The 18,901-nt window shown below is 53.5% G+C and overlaps 1 protein-coding gene across 1 annotated transcript; it reads right to left on the bottom strand.

Moving 5' to 3' along the window:
- Positions 1-539: 539 nt before the first annotated feature.
- ARHGEF15 (Rho guanine nucleotide exchange factor 15) lies at positions 540-18,481 on the bottom strand (the record flags this gene model as incomplete). Its single annotated transcript, XM_044421376.1, has 16 exons — positions 540-2,066; positions 5,521-5,625; positions 6,907-6,992; positions 7,070-7,234; positions 7,888-8,042; positions 8,992-9,084; positions 9,964-10,038; positions 11,132-11,261; positions 11,939-12,091; positions 12,462-12,622; positions 13,619-13,851; positions 15,174-15,229; positions 16,315-16,317; positions 16,372-16,432; positions 16,877-17,746; positions 18,049-18,481. Coding segments are annotated over 16 exons (2,967 nt in total), but the record flags the coding sequence as incomplete, so codon positions are not given.
- Between the last annotated feature and the right edge of the window lie 420 nt (positions 18,482-18,901).

The following is an 18,901-nucleotide window of genomic DNA, read 5'->3' as shown; positions in this document are numbered from 1 at the left end:
TGGGGCAAACTTTCCATCTCCCCCTCCTCAACCCCTGCAATAGTTCACTTTTGTGAGGATGCATGAGACACACTCCTTACATGACTTTGCAAGGAGACGAGACCAGCACCGAGACACTCAGTTGCCCACCTCCCTCCAGAAGCGGTCAAACCGGTTGCGTTTCTGGTGTTGAACAATCCCAGCAAAATGGTCCACCTCTCAGTGTGGACACGCAGCCAGGCTTCCTTCCAGAGCAGCCAATCCTGCATAGAGGAGGCTGCCCGTTATCTCTCTGAATGAGTTCTTGGGCCAGGAGGAGGGCCTTAAATGCAATACTTGGCATAGGCAAGCATTATGCGAGAGCGCTCAGTTTTGCAGCTTACAAACCTGGGAGACAGCGATGGCTCAGGACACGTTGTTAAGCTAGCGTTCAGCTCCCGCCTCCACTTCATGCGACCGCTGCTTGGGAAGCAGCAGAAAGTGGTAAGCAGAGACTTTTCTACAAGCGTCCGCAAAAGTGGGAACCCTCCAGAGGCAGAAAAACCAGCACTGGCACACAATCATTTCTCTCATTCTCTTCATCATCATCATCATCGCTTAAAAAGACAACAACAACAACAGGCAACGGTGATAGGGAAAAAGCTGCACAAAATAAAGACGACAATCCAGGCAAATATGGGACAGAATAATTTAACCATCTTTTCCTCCACACCTCCTGGTGCTACCAGAGCTCTAAGGAATCCACAGCCAAGGGTGTGGGGACGTTGTAATAAATACAAGCTGGTCCACGGCCGCATTTCCGGGGTGGGGAACACGACTCCCTAGTCGCAGAAACCTCTGAGCACACTTAGGGAGAAAGCAGGCCAGGGAAGGGAGTGGATCAGACGCCAGCGCCAGAAAAGAGGAAATGGGTGCGCCTAGGCCCATGAGCTGCACCAGGGCAGCTCGCTAAAACCCGGAGAAGAGAGGGAGCTCGTTGTATGCATTGAGGTAGAGGGCCTGAGGTCGGAACAGGGAAACTGGGAAGGTTTGTGGAAAAACTGGCAGAGGTGGTAGGATGCTCGGACTTCGGAAAAGCCCCATTTGCAAAATTCATTTGGGGAGGGGGTTGGCTTTTGGCTGTTCCATTCCTGTGCCAAGTTCTAGCCTGGGTCACACATTTAGCCTGCCAACGGGGGCTTCTCTGTGAAATGGAAAAGGTTCCGGTTCTACCTGGTACCTCTAGTAGCACGAGCAAGGTGCTCTCTTCAGACACCTGGGGCAGGCGATTCAGGAAAAGAAAAGTATCGCTTGAAAACCCGGCCTTTGGATGGAACATCTACTGCCCGTGTTCCTTGGGGAACTTGAGCAACGGAAGGCCCTGTTCCCCATCTCTCCCTCTCGCTCAAAGATCGTGGCTTGCCACTTATGTCAGTAGACCCACAGCCGTACGGGAGGAGGAGGTGAGAAGGTACTTCCTCGGTCCTGAAGCTGGTCAGAATAGTGGGCCATAACAGTTCAGGCCCTGACTCCGCTAACCTTTCTGCTTGGAATATGGCACTGGTGTTACAGCTTGGGATCATCAGCCTTCCTCAAGCAGGAGTGGGGGAAAGAGCCTCTCCCCACCACGCTCTCTCCACTGAGGAATTTAGCTGTAACCTGTGAGTCCCAACACAGCAGGGCCGTCTCTGTGGAATTCGGACCAATTCTTGGGCGGTCGGTCGACAGAACCGGAAGCAGCCAGTTCTGTGCGCCATGCAAGGGAGTTGATGATACCGACGGCCTGTTGCCGCTCCAGGTGGGTGGAGGAGGCGGGTTTCGAGGCGTCCCACTGCTGCCCCCTCCAGGCCGCGAGACGCGTGTGCAGAGTGCACAGGCTGGTCCCTGGCTCTCCTCTTGGCTGCTCGGCACCCGCGGGTCTCAGGCCGAACCGAACTTGCTCTTCCCCTGGCTGGAGCGCATCAGCTGCAGCTGGCGAGCCACCTGCAGGACGCGGTAGCGCTCACGGAGGTTGCGCCGGCGCACGTGCTCGTTGGTGATCTCCTGCACGTAGCGCGAGGGGAACCAGCCCTTCCTGCCGTCAGCCAGGCGGACACCTTCATACCAACCTGCGGGCAGAAAACAGGACCCGTTTGCAGTGCGCTCCAGAGGCGGGCAGCAGTCGCGAGGCCCGTCGGCCCTCTTTTGCTCTGCAGCTGCAGCGGGTGAGCCACGGACCTCCCGATCTGCATGGACCACAACTCCCATCATGCCTCTCCACGGACCACGCTTGTGGGAGCTGCCCCGCAACAGCACCAGGAAGGCCAAACGGGGTATAAAAAGGCGAGAACGGCCCTGCTGCTTTAGACCGAAGGCCGAACCAGCTCAGTGGCGGTGAGGATCAGTCCCAACTCTTGGGTCCCAGCTGACATGAACCAGCCACATGGCCCGACACCTCCGAAAACTGAGGTTCCATTTGCAGCTGCCACGGTTAATAAAAGCAGACTGCCTTCCACACCAGGAATATCTATAGCTGAGCATTCAATCAACCATCCATAAGGTTTTGGTCTAATATCAATAAGACAGGTGCTCTCGAAGAGCACACAAGCACAACAAAATGTTGCAACATGTTATCCAGGTGTCTACCTGCTCCATTTGGTTTCATAAAAACACAGAAACAGAGCAAGTCAGATGGGGCCTCCCGGGCCATCTAGTCTGACCCCCGGCTCCAGCCGGCTCCGCTCACAACATGCCCACCATGTGCATGTCCAGTCTATCTTTGAACTCCTCACTGATGGGGCCTCAACCACCTCCCGGGGAAGCCCATTCCAGACCCTCGGGGTCCCTCTTCCCGTCACTAACGATCACCATCCTGCAGCCGGTAAGCACATTCAGCCCCCACTGGGCTGTTTTGGGGTCACCCAACTTAGGTTTCCCCTAAATACCTTGTATATCTTCACTACTAACATGTCTCTACCACTCGTGAGGCTCCCCTGAGTCTATCAACGACTTTTATTTTGGGCTACACAAGCAAATGCACTCAGCCGGGATGGCACAAATAGAGGAAATGGTAATTCGTAAATGAGATCACTCTTTCCTCTGGTCCAGTTTCTTGTTTCCCAGAGGCTGTTGAGAATCGCCTCAGCAAGCCCTTCCTCACCCTTTGGTATTTAGAGTATGCTCTCTAATCATGATGAGCTAAACAGAGGCACTGTTTAGCTACTGGTGGCCGCAGAATGAGCCATGCCTGTATCAGAGGATACCATGGAGGGAAAACGCTTCCAACCAGCTACTCCCAGAGACACGAAGAACAACACTTTTGTTGGGATTAAGTGTTCACAGTGTGGCGTGCAGACTTCTAGGTTACACAGAACTCTTCCTCATGGTGGGGGCTTAAATATAATAATATCACCATGGCAGTCAAGAGACTTGGATAAAAGCATGAGGTCACAACGCCTTGCCATGAATTTCCATGCTGGATGGTATGAAAAATGATGCAGAGTAAAACTTGCTGCTACAAGATGTTGGCTAAAACTGTTAGGAGGGGCCTGTTTTTAAACAAACGAGCACAATGTTCTAATTAAGCTCTTCATGTGTTGCAAAAGGCACACTGGTCTGAGTGTCGACTGAAATTAAAAATGTAAGCACTGAAGGAAAATGGAATGCCAAAAAATATTAGTCTAAGATGTTATTTAAAATCAGCAGGACACCATTAGCGCGCGCGCGCGCGCGCGCGCGCGCGCGCGCACACACACACACACACACACACACACACACACACACAGAGAGAGCTCAAAATCCCCTGAAGATGAAAATGAACAAAGTCACTCAGCAAGTTTTGATAAAAAACAGGTTTTAAGCCTGGCGGCCAAAAGCCAGAGAGAAGGGCAGATCCAGGAGGTGCCTGCAGAAGGTACCACCGTGAAGAGAACATGACGTCCAGCTCTTGCAGCTTCCGCAAGAGACGTCTTGGGCTGGAAGTGCCCCCATCTCCCTCTGCCTGGAATGCGGCTACAGGATGCAAAGGAGGGAGATCCTGAATCTGATCAGTGCCATGGCACTGGGAGAAGGGGGAGGTATTCCTTTCCCCTCCGACTCTTTTCCCGATCGAGACGACCCCTGCAGCACTCAAACAGGAATGTCACCTAGGGTGGACTTTGTCCCAAAGAAGGGAGAAGGTGACCTAGGTTCAAATCCCGACACTGCCATGAAGCAAGAGGAGCAAGCTTGGCCCAGGCGTTCTCTGTCAGCCTGATCGACCTCGCAGGGTTGTCGTGAGGATATAAAGGGCAGGATAGGAATGTCCTACATAAGGAAGGCACGGTGTGCCGTGATTGTGTGGGGCTTGAAGGATAATTGCAGTGGCTCCGTTGCTAACCACTACATGGAATCGGGATCCTATTAAGAGATCCTAATCCTAACCCTGCCCTGAAAAATCAAAACGGGCTGCCAGGTGCCTTCCAGGCGCAGCTGAACTTAAAACCCCCTAGAATGGGTGAGCAGCTGGTTATCTTGGCCGGCACCTTTCCTGTAATGAACCTGCCTGATCTGCAGGAGAGGCTTTTCGAGGGAAGTATGGCCCACGGAGAGGCAGAGATAAAAAGGCTGTCCCAGTGTAGTGGTTTCAAGCACGGGGCTGGGGCTCAGGCGACCCGGGTCCTAGTCCGCACTCCGCCATGGAGCCACCTGGGTGACTCTGGGCCAGCCACAGACTCTCAGCCCAACCTACCTCGCAGGGTTGTTGTGGTGGGGATTATTCTTTGGCCAGGGCGACTTAATATATATTGTTAATTTATATTATTCTATCTTGAAGTTTATTTATGGTTGTGAGCCACCCCGAGGCTTCGGCGAATGGGGCGGCATAGAAGTCTCCTAAATAAATAAATAAGATGGAGAAGATGGGTGGAGGAGAATGAGGGCACCTGCTCTGAGTTCTTTGCAAGAAAAAAGGTGGGATATAAATCAAATAAATAAAAAGTTTAATTTGTTCCCCACGCAAGCTAGAACAGGGCCTGCACTCTCTTCGCCTTTGGAAAGGGTATCACGATGCATCTCTATGTAGGCAACTTTTTGAATAATGTAGCTTAGAAACATAGAAAACAGAGCGAGTCAGAAGGGGTCTCCCGGGCCATCTAGTCTGACCTCCGGCACCAGCCGGCTCCGCTCACGACATGCCCACCATGTGGACGTCCAGCCTAGCTTTTCTGATGGTATGATGTTATTCTGTTTCTAATGGTCTAATTTTTATTGTGCTACACTTTTACTGTTTTAAATTGCTGTGCACCACCTTGACGGTTTTTTTAGTAAATGAGGCCATAAATATAAATATAAATAATATAAAATTATCCTTCTATCTCAGGCTTTGAATCCCTGAGGCTGGAACAGTCCCTTTTACTCTAACAGCATCTGGAGGCACCGGCCTACAAACCCCATCATCCCCAGCCAGCCTAATAGGGACCAGAGTCCAACACCCGCAGGGACTCTGTCCACCAGGATGTGGTGGAGAGGAAACCGGGAGGAGATTTCGATGGGCTCCCTCAGCTGCGATTATTCGGCAACTGCACCCCCTTTGCCCTCGCTCACCTTCGTTGGTTTTGCGCAGCACGTTGATGATATCAGTCTGCTCGAGGCTCAGCTCATCGGCCTGGGCAGCTGTGTAGGCCTCCGTGCACTGCACCTGGGGACAGTCTGCGGAGAGAAAGCCGGGGTGGAATGAGAGATGGACCGGCTTCAGATGACGCACAGAAGGGCTGGGCAGGGGCTGCCGCTGAACCTGAGTTTCTGAGCCATCTGGAGCCAGTGTGCCAACAACTTGTCGACTCAAAATCCCCTGAAGAGAACCCCTGGTTTGTTGCTGGCTTGTGAACTGCGAATGGTTCACCACGCTGCTATTAATCCGGCTGGGTTCTGACAACACGATCACCCGTGTTTCAATGACAACCCATTCTCAACCCTTGACTGAGAATGCTGTCTGAACCCAGCCCTGGTTTGTATGCGGAATAATCTTAACCAGGCATACAGAAACAGGTGAAGCAGGGGAAAAGATAGATAAATATTGTCTTCTGCATGACGTAAACCCTTACAGACAAACCCGCCTCAAGGGAGCTCTTTTGGTACCCATCTTCTGCAATGCTTTAGCTAAATTTCAACTGCTGAGAAGAAAAAGCATACCATGAAGTTTTCAAACAGGTGCTGTGAAAGAAGTGAACTTCTAGCCAATGGGAGAAAGTCTCATGGGGGCAGAAGGACAAAACAGGACCCCCCCCCACCCCATCTTCCCTTGGCAAGAGGGAGAAGCAAGAAACTCAAAATGCCAGTAAGGCTGGGAGAATTTCACATACTGTTGTTGTTTCACATACTGTTGTCAAAACCAGCCTCATTCCTGTAATCTGTATTTAAAAGATTAGGATATAAACTTTCAAAACTTGTTTTCTTAAAAGAAATGAAGCACAGAAAGGAAGAAAAATGTAAAAGAAAAATAAGAATGCCAAGGGATCTTACATGAATATAACATATACAGTCATAATCAGCACGTTACTAAAAAGGACTAGAATATAACCTTTGAACGTGTAGATTAATATGCATGAGGAGAGGATGTTGCAGGCCACGTACAAGAAAGCTATATGTGAGTGAATGTCCTATCCTTATACATATTTAAAACATACAGCTATCTATTTATCTATCTCTGTGGTAGAGCTGGGATGATTCAGAGGAAGGCGTCTCCCCAGTACAGATCACACACGTGTACACAAATTGCAGTTTGCCCACGTAGCAAAAACCTAGCGGTCCCATCGGAAAGGCACGGCTTGCAAGCAGGGCGATGCCCAGAATGCTTCTCAAGAGACACCAAAGCAAAGCCAGGAGAATCCAGCTCAATCCAATTTTGCTGGAAGGACGCACTTTGTAAGAAGCCGTGTCGACGGCCGCGAGGGAAGAGAAGGGGAGAGGAAGGAAGCACCCGGGCCTTACCCCAGTCCTCGTAGATCGTTTCCTGCTTGCCGTTGCACTGGGATTCGTGGCAGGGGAAGGCACCCATCCAGCGATGCATATCAGAACTGAAAGCCAGAGACAGGTCCGTGACGAGAGGGACGGGCACCATTCCTCACCGAGGCTCCCAAGGCGGGCCACTCACTGCGTCGGGGCACGGCAGAGGCGCTCGCTGCTCCGCCCCTGGTGGTTCTCCATCAGGGTTAGGTAGAAGCAGTTCTCGGCGTGGTGGCTCGTGGAGGATTCCCCGCAGTCCTGGGCCTGCACCAGCGAGCGATGGGCGTAATCCAGCACCACGAAGCGTTCGGAGCTGCAGAGAACAGGGGAACGCAGCAGGTGAGGCCCGGGAGAAATCCGGGCGGCTGGAAGGCCGGGAGGGGTTCGCACAAACCCTCTCGCAAGCCAACTGTCCAGGCTGGGCCATCAGGCATCTTGTTCCAAAAACACCAGGCTCTTTTAGCTTGAAATTAGGGCATGGCCAGTGACTGAGTCTTAAGAGAGGCATTTTAACCTCCCCAGGCAGGCAAAAGGTTTGCACAAAACCATCAGGAAGCCACCAAATTATGAGTGGCCAGGGAAAGGCGGATGAGGCTACCTGGGAACCAGATCTGCTCCTAGGCCTACCAGCTGTGTCAAACAAACTCCGTGTGCGGTGTGGGCGGTGTATTCTCACAACTGCACTAAGCAAGGACACAATTGTGCACTGGGTGACATTTGGATAATCTGTGGTTTCATTTTTTAAAAAGAGACAAGTTTCTAGCCCTTAAGATTAAAGTGAGAGGAACTGTGCAGCTGACTCAGTCTCAAAATGTATCCTGCAGAATAGTTTACAGGTTGTTGGCCAGCATGTTTCTTAGCCCCATAAGTGAGGTGTCTGGGGGAATGTTTTGCCACTTCATTTTGGCTCCCAGCCCACACACACACACACACACACACAAGCACACGGTCCACCTCCCAGCTCACCTCTTGCGCTGGGTGACTAGCAGCAGGTCGTTGAAGAGGAACAGATAGATGGGCACCAGTTTGGGCTTGGTGCCGAAGATGGTGCCCCGATGCACCACCTCCAGCAGCTCGCCCTGCTTCAGCAGCTGCCGGCTCTGCGAGATGATGGGCACCGCCTGGAGCAGAGAGAAATCCGGGGGGATGGCAAGGTCTCTGAAGGCTGCCTAGCCACGGGCCAAGAGACCCACAAAATGTCAGCAGAGGCCATTCAAGAGGCAACGGCTGCTTTGCAGTGGCCCGAGCCCGAGTTCCTGGCGAGCGCATCCAGCATTCACGGGGCTCTTGCCAGGAATCAAACTCTGCACCGCGGAAGCAGCGTCGTTCTTCTGCATTCGGAAAGGGCTCACCCCAAGCCCCCAGCGGGCACCGTTCTCAAGGAGACCAAGGGGAGAAAAGCACTGCTCGACTCTGGAGTGCCCACAGCTGGAGTCCTGCGCCCAGTTCTGGGCTCCAGTTATAGGAGAGGCATAGCTGGGTTAGAATCGGTTCAGTGCAGGGTCACAAGAAGGGTAGCCGGGTTGGGAGGGAGGCCAAATGAGGAGAGATTGAGGGAACTGGGTCTTTTCAGCCTGGAGAAGAGGAGACTCCGAGGGGATTTTTTTAATGTATGTGAGGGGGTGCCACACAGAGGTGGTCATGACCTTTTCCCCCCTGCAGTGGAGGGCAGGATGTGTTCCAGTGGGGCAAAGCTCAAGGAACCAGGCTTCAGGTTGGATGTCAGGAAGTACTTCCTGCTGGTTAAGACCCCCAGGATATGGAATGGGCTTCCAAGGGAGGTGGTGGAGGCCCCATCAGTGAGGGTGTTCAAGGAAAGATTGGACAACCACATGTTGGGGATTACATGAACGGAGCCGGCTGGAGCCGGGGGTCAGACTAGATGGCCCCAGAGACCCCTTCTGACTCACTCCGTTTCTATTATGAAAGAGAATGAGAAATTGCGATTCCAAGCCAAACTCCAGAACAAACAACAACAACAGGCATACCATGGCAGGTGAATGGCAGCATTTTAATTGGCTGTGAGCCGCCCTTGGCTACGGAGCGAAGGGGCAGGTTGCCACGTCCTACCTTGAGCTTGTCGAACTCAATCTTGCTGGTCAGGTGGATCAGCTCCTCCATGTGGCGCATGCGGCCCACCTCCGAGTTGCATTCTTCTATGATCTTAAGGAAGAGATTTGAGGAAGAGGAAAGTTCAGAGGACTTGGAGAGTCAGTTCAGAGGACCTGCTTTCTCTAAAGGAAATGGACCACTTATGAACCACACGGTCTTCGGATGCATACAAGTGGGAACTGCAACCAAACGCTGCGAGTGCAAAGTGATCCAGTGCAAAGTGGCAGCCGGCCATGCCCTTTTTCAGGATATGCCATTCTGTTCCCCGTGCTTTTCCTCTCACCCCCCCACCCCAACTGGAGCTTAGCATTTTGGGGCCACTCAACATGCTTTGGTCTGAATGTTGGTGTGGAGAAGATCCTGGGAAGGGGGATGTAGGTCTACAAATCCCAGGGTTGGTTGGTTGGTTAATTAATTAATTAATTAATTTCACATCCCACCTTTTTCCTTTCCAAGGAACTCAAGGCAGCTTACCTAATTCTCCTCCTCTCACTCTCACCCTAACAACCACCTCCCTTTGAGGCAGGTTGGGCTAAGAATCTGTGACCGGCCCAAAGTCACACAATGGCTGGTCGAGCAGGGACTAGAACCCGGATCTCCTGAGCCCCAGCCCCACGCTCTCGGCCACCGCACCACCCTGGCTTCCCCTGGACCCGTCGGCTCCGGGAGACGTCGCTTTCATTCCTCCAGGACCTGCCTCGGCTCCCGGGCTGCCACCAAGCCACATCTGGGTGAGGTGAAGCAGCGTTCTCGTCCCCATTCCCCTATATGATAAAGGCCCAAACTCCATAGAAGGTTCTGCCCCTGGGAAAGCCCGGTGCAAGGATATCACACTAGAGTCCTGGGAAAACCGCACGGAGAGCGCCTGCCACTGGCCTCAGTCCATCTGTGGTAGCCACATGGGCTCCTGTTAGCCGTGCGCCTCCTCACCTTGGAAACGGACGCGAGGGCCTTCATGGCGTTCTGCTCTCTCTGGGACCCTTCTTCCGTCCGCCGCAGGATGTTCTACAGATACAGGGATAAATAAACTCAGAGGCGGAAGGAGGGAAGAGGGCAAGAGGCCATCACTCATCCTCATCAACTAGGACAGTCTTCCAGATGTGCTGACTACCGTGTCCATCATCCCCAGCCAGAAGAAAGTGCTGATGGGCTCCCCCAGGAAATGTAGCCCAAGACGTAGAGGGGTTAGCGCAAGCTGCATGGATTTTCACAGCTATTTTGCTCTAGGGGAGTGAAGTTGCTCTCCATGTTGGCTTGATGGCTGTGGGGCACCTGGGAGTTGCAGCGGATTCTGGGAAGGCACTTTTCATGCACGTGGAGCGGGATCCTGGGCCTCCCACTTGGGCAGCCTAGGAAGCAGTTGGCACTTCCCCAGCATTTCTGCGCTTTTGGGGAAGAAGGGTGGTGGAGAATTTCTCTGCCAAGGTTAATCTGCTCATCCGTGGAGCTCTAGAGACACATTCCTCAGGGGCCCCCAAATACAGACTCAGTTCGCTGGACTCCTGGATCCAGTGGATAAAACTCAGAAACTACCTGTCCTGACATGCCAAGGATCCTGGGAGTTGTGCTCCAGAATAGCTGTAGGGGCCCGTGCTACGGAAGAAGGCTGGTTCCCAACCACATCATGCCGAGATGCAAAGGACACGGAGCAGCCCCACCAAATGTCAGACGGCAGAGAAACAGAACCCAGTCGCCGTTCAGCAACGGTGGGCAACCTGCAGCCCTCAGCCTGAATGTCAGACGCCCTGTGCAAGTGGCCAGTTCAAGCCCCTGGGCAAGACCAGCCTGTTTTCCCTCCACTGGCCGCTGAGCTGGGAGGAATCGGGGAATAGAGAAATATGGCCTTGCACACTATTATCACACCCCTCCCCTGGGAGATATCTCTCTCTCTCTCTCTCTCTCTCCCTCTCCCTCTCCCTCTCTCTCTCTCTCTCTCTCTCTCTCTCTCTCTCTCTCTCTCACACACACACACACACACACACACACACACACACACACACCCCTGCCACAGGGCATGCAGCCCTGGGCGAGGGAACGCAATCGGACTCCCCAGCCTGCCTTACAGCGCCAAAGCTATCAGGACGAGGACTGCTCCCACCTCTATGAGCATCTTGATGCGGGTGATCCTCTGGAAAGGAAGCAGCAGGAAGGACATAAAGGGCAGCCGCTGGCACTGGGGAAGCTCCTGGAGCCGGGTGACCACTACGGCAAACTGCGGGTTCTTTTCCCTGAGAAGCAAAAAGAGGCAGCACCTGGGTCAGAAAAGTCTTCCATATTGCAGCGCAGATGGCTGCTGTTCAGGATACGCCAATTCATTTCCATTCCTGCTATCAGCCAGTCAACCCTTCATTTCCCGTCCTGCTATCAGCCAGTCAATTCTGGCTGTTTCTGCTCCCAGACCCACCTCCATCCCCCCTTCCCACCCTGGTTACAATCCATGAGGCTGGCAAGCTTGATGGAGTTCGAAAATGATGCGCCAGAGAACAGTGCCACCCTGAGGATACCCGATTCTATCTGCTTCCGCACAATTTGTACACAACGATCCAAATGCAAAATTGCAAGACCAATAGTACCAGGAGTTCCTCCGGTTTATTTCACCCAGCCACCAATGTGGTCTTTTCAGCACCAGAAGATAAACATATTTTGCTAGATGCTTTCGGTACGGGTCACAGCTCAACAGTTGCAAAAATGTATTTACTAACTTCAGATTCTGTTTTGCGGTGCTTGCTTTTATTTGTATTGTGCGCATGATGCTTTAAACGGATTTGGGGTGTTTTTTCTGTCAACTTACTTATCAGTTTCTTATCCACCTCTAGAAGACTCTTTGAGATGGCCTTTTGCAGTGGGAAGTACCCCATAAACCACCATCCCAGAAAACCCACCGCTACACACACCACACACTCACATGAGGGTGCTGTAGGTCTTTTCCTGGTACAGCTGGTTGCGTACATAGTCGATGTACACGGAAAAGTTCTGCTGGGCATGTTCCTCCACAATATCGCAGACATCCGAAATCTGCAAGCTGTCAGCCAGGCGTCCCTCCAGATCCAGCAGGAATCTGCCCAGAAGAAAAACAGGCACTAGGAAAAGCCATGCATGCGATAGTCACAGCTATGCAGGCAGTGAGAGCGGGCTTAGCTGTCTGCAAGCAGGGATGAGCATTCAGGAATAGGATTTTAACATCCGATACCCCCCGAAATGATGCAGTTTACTGCTGGTCACTAAGAGGTGATCTCCGGAAAAGTCACAGAGCGCAGTCCCTGCAGGAGCCATGAAACTTCTTCTGGATACAGGGCTGAGCTTTCAGCGACTGTGACCAGCAGGCCGGCAATTTCCCCAGCATAGATGGGTCTCCTCTGTTCTCCAGGATGAAGCCCGAGTGATGGGGGCAAAGGGGCCAAGAGGGAAGGGGAGGAGGCAAAGCTAACCTTTCGCTGACCTCCTTGACTTTGCGGATGTTGGAGAAGAGGATACGGTGCTCCCGCAGGAGGATGGTGGCCGCCAGGTCCCGCGACTCCATGAAGTGCTCGATCAGAAGGCTCAGGGAGCGCAGGTAGGATGCCTCCGACGTCACCACCTCAAAAAGGCTCTGCACACGAGGAGCACCATCCGCCAAAAGGGACATCGGTGGGAGGAGAAAACCGACAGAGGAGGAGAGAGAGTGAGAACTGTTAATAGCGCTTACAGAATTCATTTCCCTGCACCGGGATCTTAGGAGTCGTACTGAAGTGCGGCTTAAGGTGTCGGGGAATATCCGAGTTCCTGCAACAGGGTGTTTCAGAACCCAACGCACAGATCGTGGGAGCACAGCTTCCAGCCCAGAGCCGTTATTGCCAGACTGAGATAACAGATTGGACGGGGCTGCTGCTGGGAAGAACCAGGCACGGTGCAAAGTCAGAGCAGTGCTGGGAAGACGGCGTCTCCTCCTCTGTGTGGGAGGCATGGAAGGCCATGCCCTTCCCAACACGGAGAGAGGCTGGCACGGACCTGGCCCTGCCTAATGGCACTTCTAACCCACCCCACCTGGTGGTTAGGGGGCACTCCAGCCCATCCTCCCCATATCGTTCTGCACTGCCAACATATACCATTTGGATCGTTTTCTTTTGCAGCGTAAAATCAATTCATGCTTTCTGGGACACTTTGATTGACAAAACACGCTGTGTTGCCATCCTTCCGCCCACATGCTGAGAACGAGTCATTGCCATTAATGAAAACAAGCACCCAGCTAAAACACGGTCCGCAAGGAATGCCCTGGCCACACGCTTGCCCAGCCCACAACCCTCTGAGCCGCAAACCTCTGTGTTCAAAGAGCTTGCCGTGAGTTTACCGACTGTTCCGCTTCCTCTGTGCTTACTGTTAGCTTGCCCATGCATTTACTTATGATGTTTGCTTACGCCGCTTTACGACCACAAATATGCTCAGGGCACTGTGTGGCCAAAGAGCTTTGCATTCACGCTTTTATTTAGCCTGAGGTTCAGAGAGCACCAGGTCTGCCTACGCACGGCCCCCCCACTCTGCTTTCTGATACCAGCTGCCAGGTGGCAAAAAGGCCAAGTCTTCTCCGCCTGAGCCTCCGCAGTCTCACCTCTTGCATCTTCCTCTCCTCGGGACCCATGTTCCCCAGGAGGCCGCTCTCCCGCACGGCAGGCAGCTCCTGCCAAAGGGTGCTATGTGGGAGGGTCCCACGGGGCCCGGCTGGCCCTTCACCAGGGGAAGGGGCCCCGTAGTCCGAACTGCTGAAACTGCTATTGCGGGGCACCGTCTGTCGCTTGATCTCCTTGGAGATGACAGCCTGGCGGTAGGTTTGATACAGTGGCTCTGCAGGGGCGAAAGAGAAGGATGTAAATACGGGTGTTTCAGTGGGAGAGGGAGAGATGGCCTTGCTTTATGGAATTACTAGCCAAAGGGCCCAGCTTTGCACAGGTGAGGATGGTCCTTAGATTCATGCAGCAAAGCCTTCGCGCAAGCTAAACGGCAGCCGGAGTTGGATAACTGGTCCACAATCATTTCTGAGCACCCTAACACAGCCCCTCTTATGGTGGACCCCTATAATTCTCTGACGGAGGCTTCTCTCTACCCCACTACCCTACGAGGGATGGTCCTAGAGCAAGGCGGAGGGGGCAGTTGCACAATCTACCTCACAGGGTTGTTGGGAGGGCATAACAGAGAGGTGGAGGAAGATTATGTAAGCTGCCTTAAGTTCCTTGCAGGGAAATGGTAGGATATAAATATAATAAATACAGAAATAACTTTGTCCAACGGTTTATCCTTTCCTCCAGCTTCAGACTGTATGGACTACAATGCGCTACACAGGTTACAGAATCACAGAATAGCAGAGTTGGAAGGGGCCATGAAGGCCACCGAGTCCAACCCTCTGCTGTTGCAGGACACCGCGTTACACCACCCCACCCAGATGGCTGTCCAGCTCCTGTTTGAATGTCTCTAGTGTGGGAGAGCCCACCACCTCTCCAGGCAGCTGGTTCCACTGCCTTATTGCTCTGATGGTGAGGAAACTTTTCCCAATATCTAGCCTGAATCTGGGTTGTCACAGCTTGACTTGATTACTCCGTGTCCTACACTCTGGCATCAGCAAGAAGAGATCTTGACCTTCCTCTTTGTGACAGCCTTGGAGGTCCTTATAGAGGGATATCATGTCCCCCTCAGTCTTCTCTTCTCAAGTCTGACCATGCCCAGTTCTCTCAGACTCTCCTTTGGCCTCCTTCCCTTCTCCATTTAGCCCAAAACAGCCTGACAGCCCCCCCCCCCCTCAAGGCAGCCCCCCCCCCCCCAAGACCTTCTCTGAAGTGGCACTTGGCCCTTGGGCTGAAAGAATTTTGATATTGGGCAAAAATCTACCCAATAATATTGGGCAGAGATTCATGATTCCAACGCCATGGGCAGTGTATCCACCCCAAAGTATCCACTGTAAGGATCTCTCCATGGTGCTGAATTCCAAGCCCTCGTAGTTTCAGCACCAAGGAGAGTTCCTTCAAGGCTTGAGCTGAAACCTGGAGAGGCTGCACCAATCCCACTGACACGGGAGCCGCCAGCAACAGCTGAGAAAACAGAGGCAGAATAGTGATCTTTTCTTTCCTTAGATCTCTCTACCCCCACGATCCCCACACCAGTTTCTTACTTACCATCCTGCAGGCAGAGTGCCCAGTCTGGACCTTTTGGGGATAATATCAGGCTGCACCTGCAAAAAGCAGGAAACAAAGAACAAACAAGCTAGTAAGAATAGATGCAACTTGTACGTAAGAATTCACCTAATCGGGCCAAGGATTCTGGATGTTGTTCTCCAGCTGCGCCCCTACCTGGAGTACGACTGCCTGGAGTACGACAGTGACAAACGCTTTGGTGACTTCCTGCCTTGACTTCTGTAATGCGCTCTACGTGGGGCTACCCTTGAAGACGGTCCGGATACTTCAATTGGTTCAAAATAGAGCTGCCAGGCTGCTGACAGGGACTGGATGTTATGTTCACCTGACTCCAGTTCTCTGTCAGCTTCACTGGCTTCCCATTGAAGTCCGGGCCCAATTCAAGGTGTTGGTGATGACCTATAAAGCCCTAAACGGCTTGGGTCCTGGCTACCTGAAGGAGTGCTTACATCCATATACGCCCGCCCGCCCCTTGAGATCTGCAGGAGAGGCCCTACTCCGGGAACCCTCCGTGAAGGAAATCAGGAGGGTAGGTACCCGGAGGAGGGCTTTCTCAGCGGTGGCGCCCAATCTATGGAATGCGCTCCCCAGAGAGGTCCGCCTGGCGCCGTCGTTATTTGTTTTTCGGCGCCAGGAGAAGACCTTTTTATTCAAACGTCATTTTAATTGCTAATATTATTTGCTTAATTCTTCGGCCAGGGCGACTTATTTTATAATGTTAATGTGTTTTATATTTTTAGTGTTTTATATTTTAACTGATGTTTCGTAAGCCGCCCCGAGGCTTCGGCGAATGGGGCGGCATAGAAATTTTTAAATAAATAACTAAATAAAAATAAAATAATTCCCATGCCAGGAGTGACAAGCATGAAATTAGAGTTAAGAAACAAAAGCTCCTGAGGGCACTCATGACCTAGAAGTGAGTTTTCAAATCCCAAAATCAATTCTCGGTTCTGCCATGTAAAATGATTGGAACCTTAGAACATTTTTTTTTTTTTAATACTTCGCTGAACATCAGCATCCTTGCCTTCCACCTGTTGGTGCTAAACCTGCCTCTTGGGGTTCTGCTGTAAATCAACTGGAAAATCCCATTTCAATTTCTGGCTGCTGTACCCCCAAACAGTACCCACTCATCTTGGGTAAACGTCTTCAGAATTTTGTGGACATGAGGACACCAACACACCTGTCAGTTGGGGTGGCTGGATCTGAATCGCCTGAAAGGCCACATCCAGTATCACATCCACCTGGGGAGAAAGATGTATGAACAGTTATTGAAGCACAAGGTGGGGGAATGAGAGAACGGGGAGAATATTTAACCTAAATATTACCACGAACACTGCCACCCCAAATATGCACACACAAAGTAGAGATATGTCTGGGCAAAACCCAGGAATGGCTGCCACACGCCACATAGCAGAAGACACCTGCCTTCTCCTAGCTCATGGCAGAAGATGTACATAACTCAACGCAAGTAAGCCAAGCTACATTCTTGGAAGGAAACATAGTGGAACACACAAAAACCTTACCCTCACTTTGCAGGAAGGCACGCTCTCTGTGGCCACCCAATTTTATGTCCAAGCCAGTTTGGAAACCCAAGAAGCCTGTTTGCCAGGGGACCCTGGAATAAGCCCCCTTGCCCTTCCCACCGCAACCCCAACACACCTTTCCCTTTTTGGTACAGTTGGTACCTGGACAGGGGCCCTCATCCGACAGCGGGCTCTCCAAGGGCGGTGGCGGCTGAGTAGGAGGGGGAGGCAGGCCCTGGGGCAACGGAGGCGGTGGCTGGGAGGGGGGTGGCGGGGTCGGGGCCGTGGGGGGAGGAAAGGATGGCAGCGGGGGAGGCTGGTGCTGCGAAGGAGGGAGGGGCGGGGGCGTCTGGGAAGTGGGTGGGGGAGGGGGCGGCTGGGAAGGGGGTGGCAACAGCAGGCCCTCCCGCAAAGAGATGGGGGAGATGCCCCCCGGCGCCTGGTTCAGCTCCAGCGGGTACTGCAGGGAGCTCCTGCGGGAGAAGGCCAACGTTCCCAGGGAGCTGCGGGGTGGCTTCACCGGGGCCTTGGGGGGGATGGCGGGGGGCACGGCCTCGCCGTCCAGAGAGGCCGGGGACCCCCCCTTGCTGCGGCGGGGTGGCTTGGGCATCAGCGGGGGGCACCGCGGGGGCAGCGGCTCGGCGGTGGAGCGGTACCCCGTCAGCACCACGCCGCCGTCTGTGTCCCCATTGGCCGAGGGAGGCGGGTCGGGGGGCTTCTTGCTCCGGGAGGAAAGGCGGGATGGCGGGGCCCTGCCGCTGGCAGGCGAGGGGGGGCCGGCCGCCGGGGCCGTGACCACCAGGAGGTGCTGAAAGGGCGGGCCCCCCTCATCCGCCGAGGACGAGTGGTCCGAAGCAGGCCCTTCCTCGCCGTCCTCGCACTCCGCCTGCCGCGACCGGGCCGGCACCCAGGCCAAGACCATGCCGGGCCGCTGCTGATGGCAAAGGCAGGGGCACCCCGAGCGGCAGGATGCGGCCGGTTCTACGCCGTTCTGCTCCACCACGGACGGGGCGGGCTGCTCCTCAGAAGGATCTGCAGAAGGGGAGAGAGGGAGACAGGTGGAGGCCTCCGTCGGGGCCAGCGCCTCGACCGAATCCTTGCTGGGATCAGGCCTCGCTTGCTCCTAGCTCTGCTTCTTTCCCCCGAGATTCTCTGGGGCCGCAATCCAGTTGTAACTGGAAAAGGACTGGCCCAGAAAACCAGCCTCCTTTTAGCTCAAAGCTCTTTCACTGCAGAGAGCTCATCCAGCCGCCAAAGGACAGAAACCCCGTTTTGGCCTGCTGGCCTGAGGTTCCCAACCCAGCCACGGAGGAGGCAGGCTTGGAGCAACTTACGCAACCGGTCTGACATCTCCGTCTCCTCCACCATCTTCTCCGCCCCATTCTCCACAACAGGCCCGGGTGCTTGGCTGCCGTTTGAACTCGGTCGGGCCGGCTTCCTGGCTTCCCCCTTCTCCGAGCCGACGTGATCAAAGCGCACCACAATCTTGCGGACGGCGCCCGAATTCTGCAGCTTTCGGAGCTGCCGCTGGGGGCTGCGAGAGGGCTCGGTGATCCTGGGACACCCATTGCTTGCTGTTTCAGCCACAGAGCCCTCCGAGGACAAAGACGGGGACAAGTCACAGCTCAGCCTGGCGGAGTCTGGCCTGGGGGGCAGGTAGGGCCGCGGCCTGGTGGGGGGCCGGGGCTTGATGATACGGGTGGGCTTCTGGGTCGGAGGGGTGGCCGGAGGTAAGGGGTCCATGGAGCAGCTCTCCAGAAAGGCGGGTCATTTGCAGCAGCAAAACCAACACGGCTTCATTTCCTGCAGGGAAAAGAAAAGTGACAGGAGATGCTTAGTGGCATTCTTGAAGTCTGACCAAACCTCTGCATTTTATTCCAGTACCGAGATGCAACCCACCAGCTCTCGAGAGCTGCGGTCAAACTGAGTTCAGCTCTTGGGATCAAAGAGTGAGGCTCTGGGGACCTTGGGAGACACGGGTTTGAGTCTCTACTCAGCCATGACGCTTAATGGGTGAATTTGGACCAGTCACTCATTCTCAGCCTAACCTACCTCACAGGGTTGTTGTGAGGATAAAATAGAGCTCCGTTAAGCCACCTGGGGTTCCTCCCCTGAGGAAAATGGCTGGGATACTAAGGATGAAGTAAGGATACTAATGGGGAAGTTGCTGGACATACAGAATCAGGA

This window comes from Varanus komodoensis, unplaced genomic scaffold (assembly GCF_004798865.1).
Source record: "Varanus komodoensis strain SLA01 unplaced genomic scaffold, ASM479886v1 scaffold119, whole genome shotgun sequence".
Lineage (NCBI taxonomy): Eukaryota > Metazoa > Chordata > Lepidosauria > Squamata > Varanidae > Varanus > Varanus komodoensis.
The sequence above is the reverse complement of the archived record's forward strand: the minus strand, read 5'-3'. Positions and strand labels throughout refer to the sequence as shown.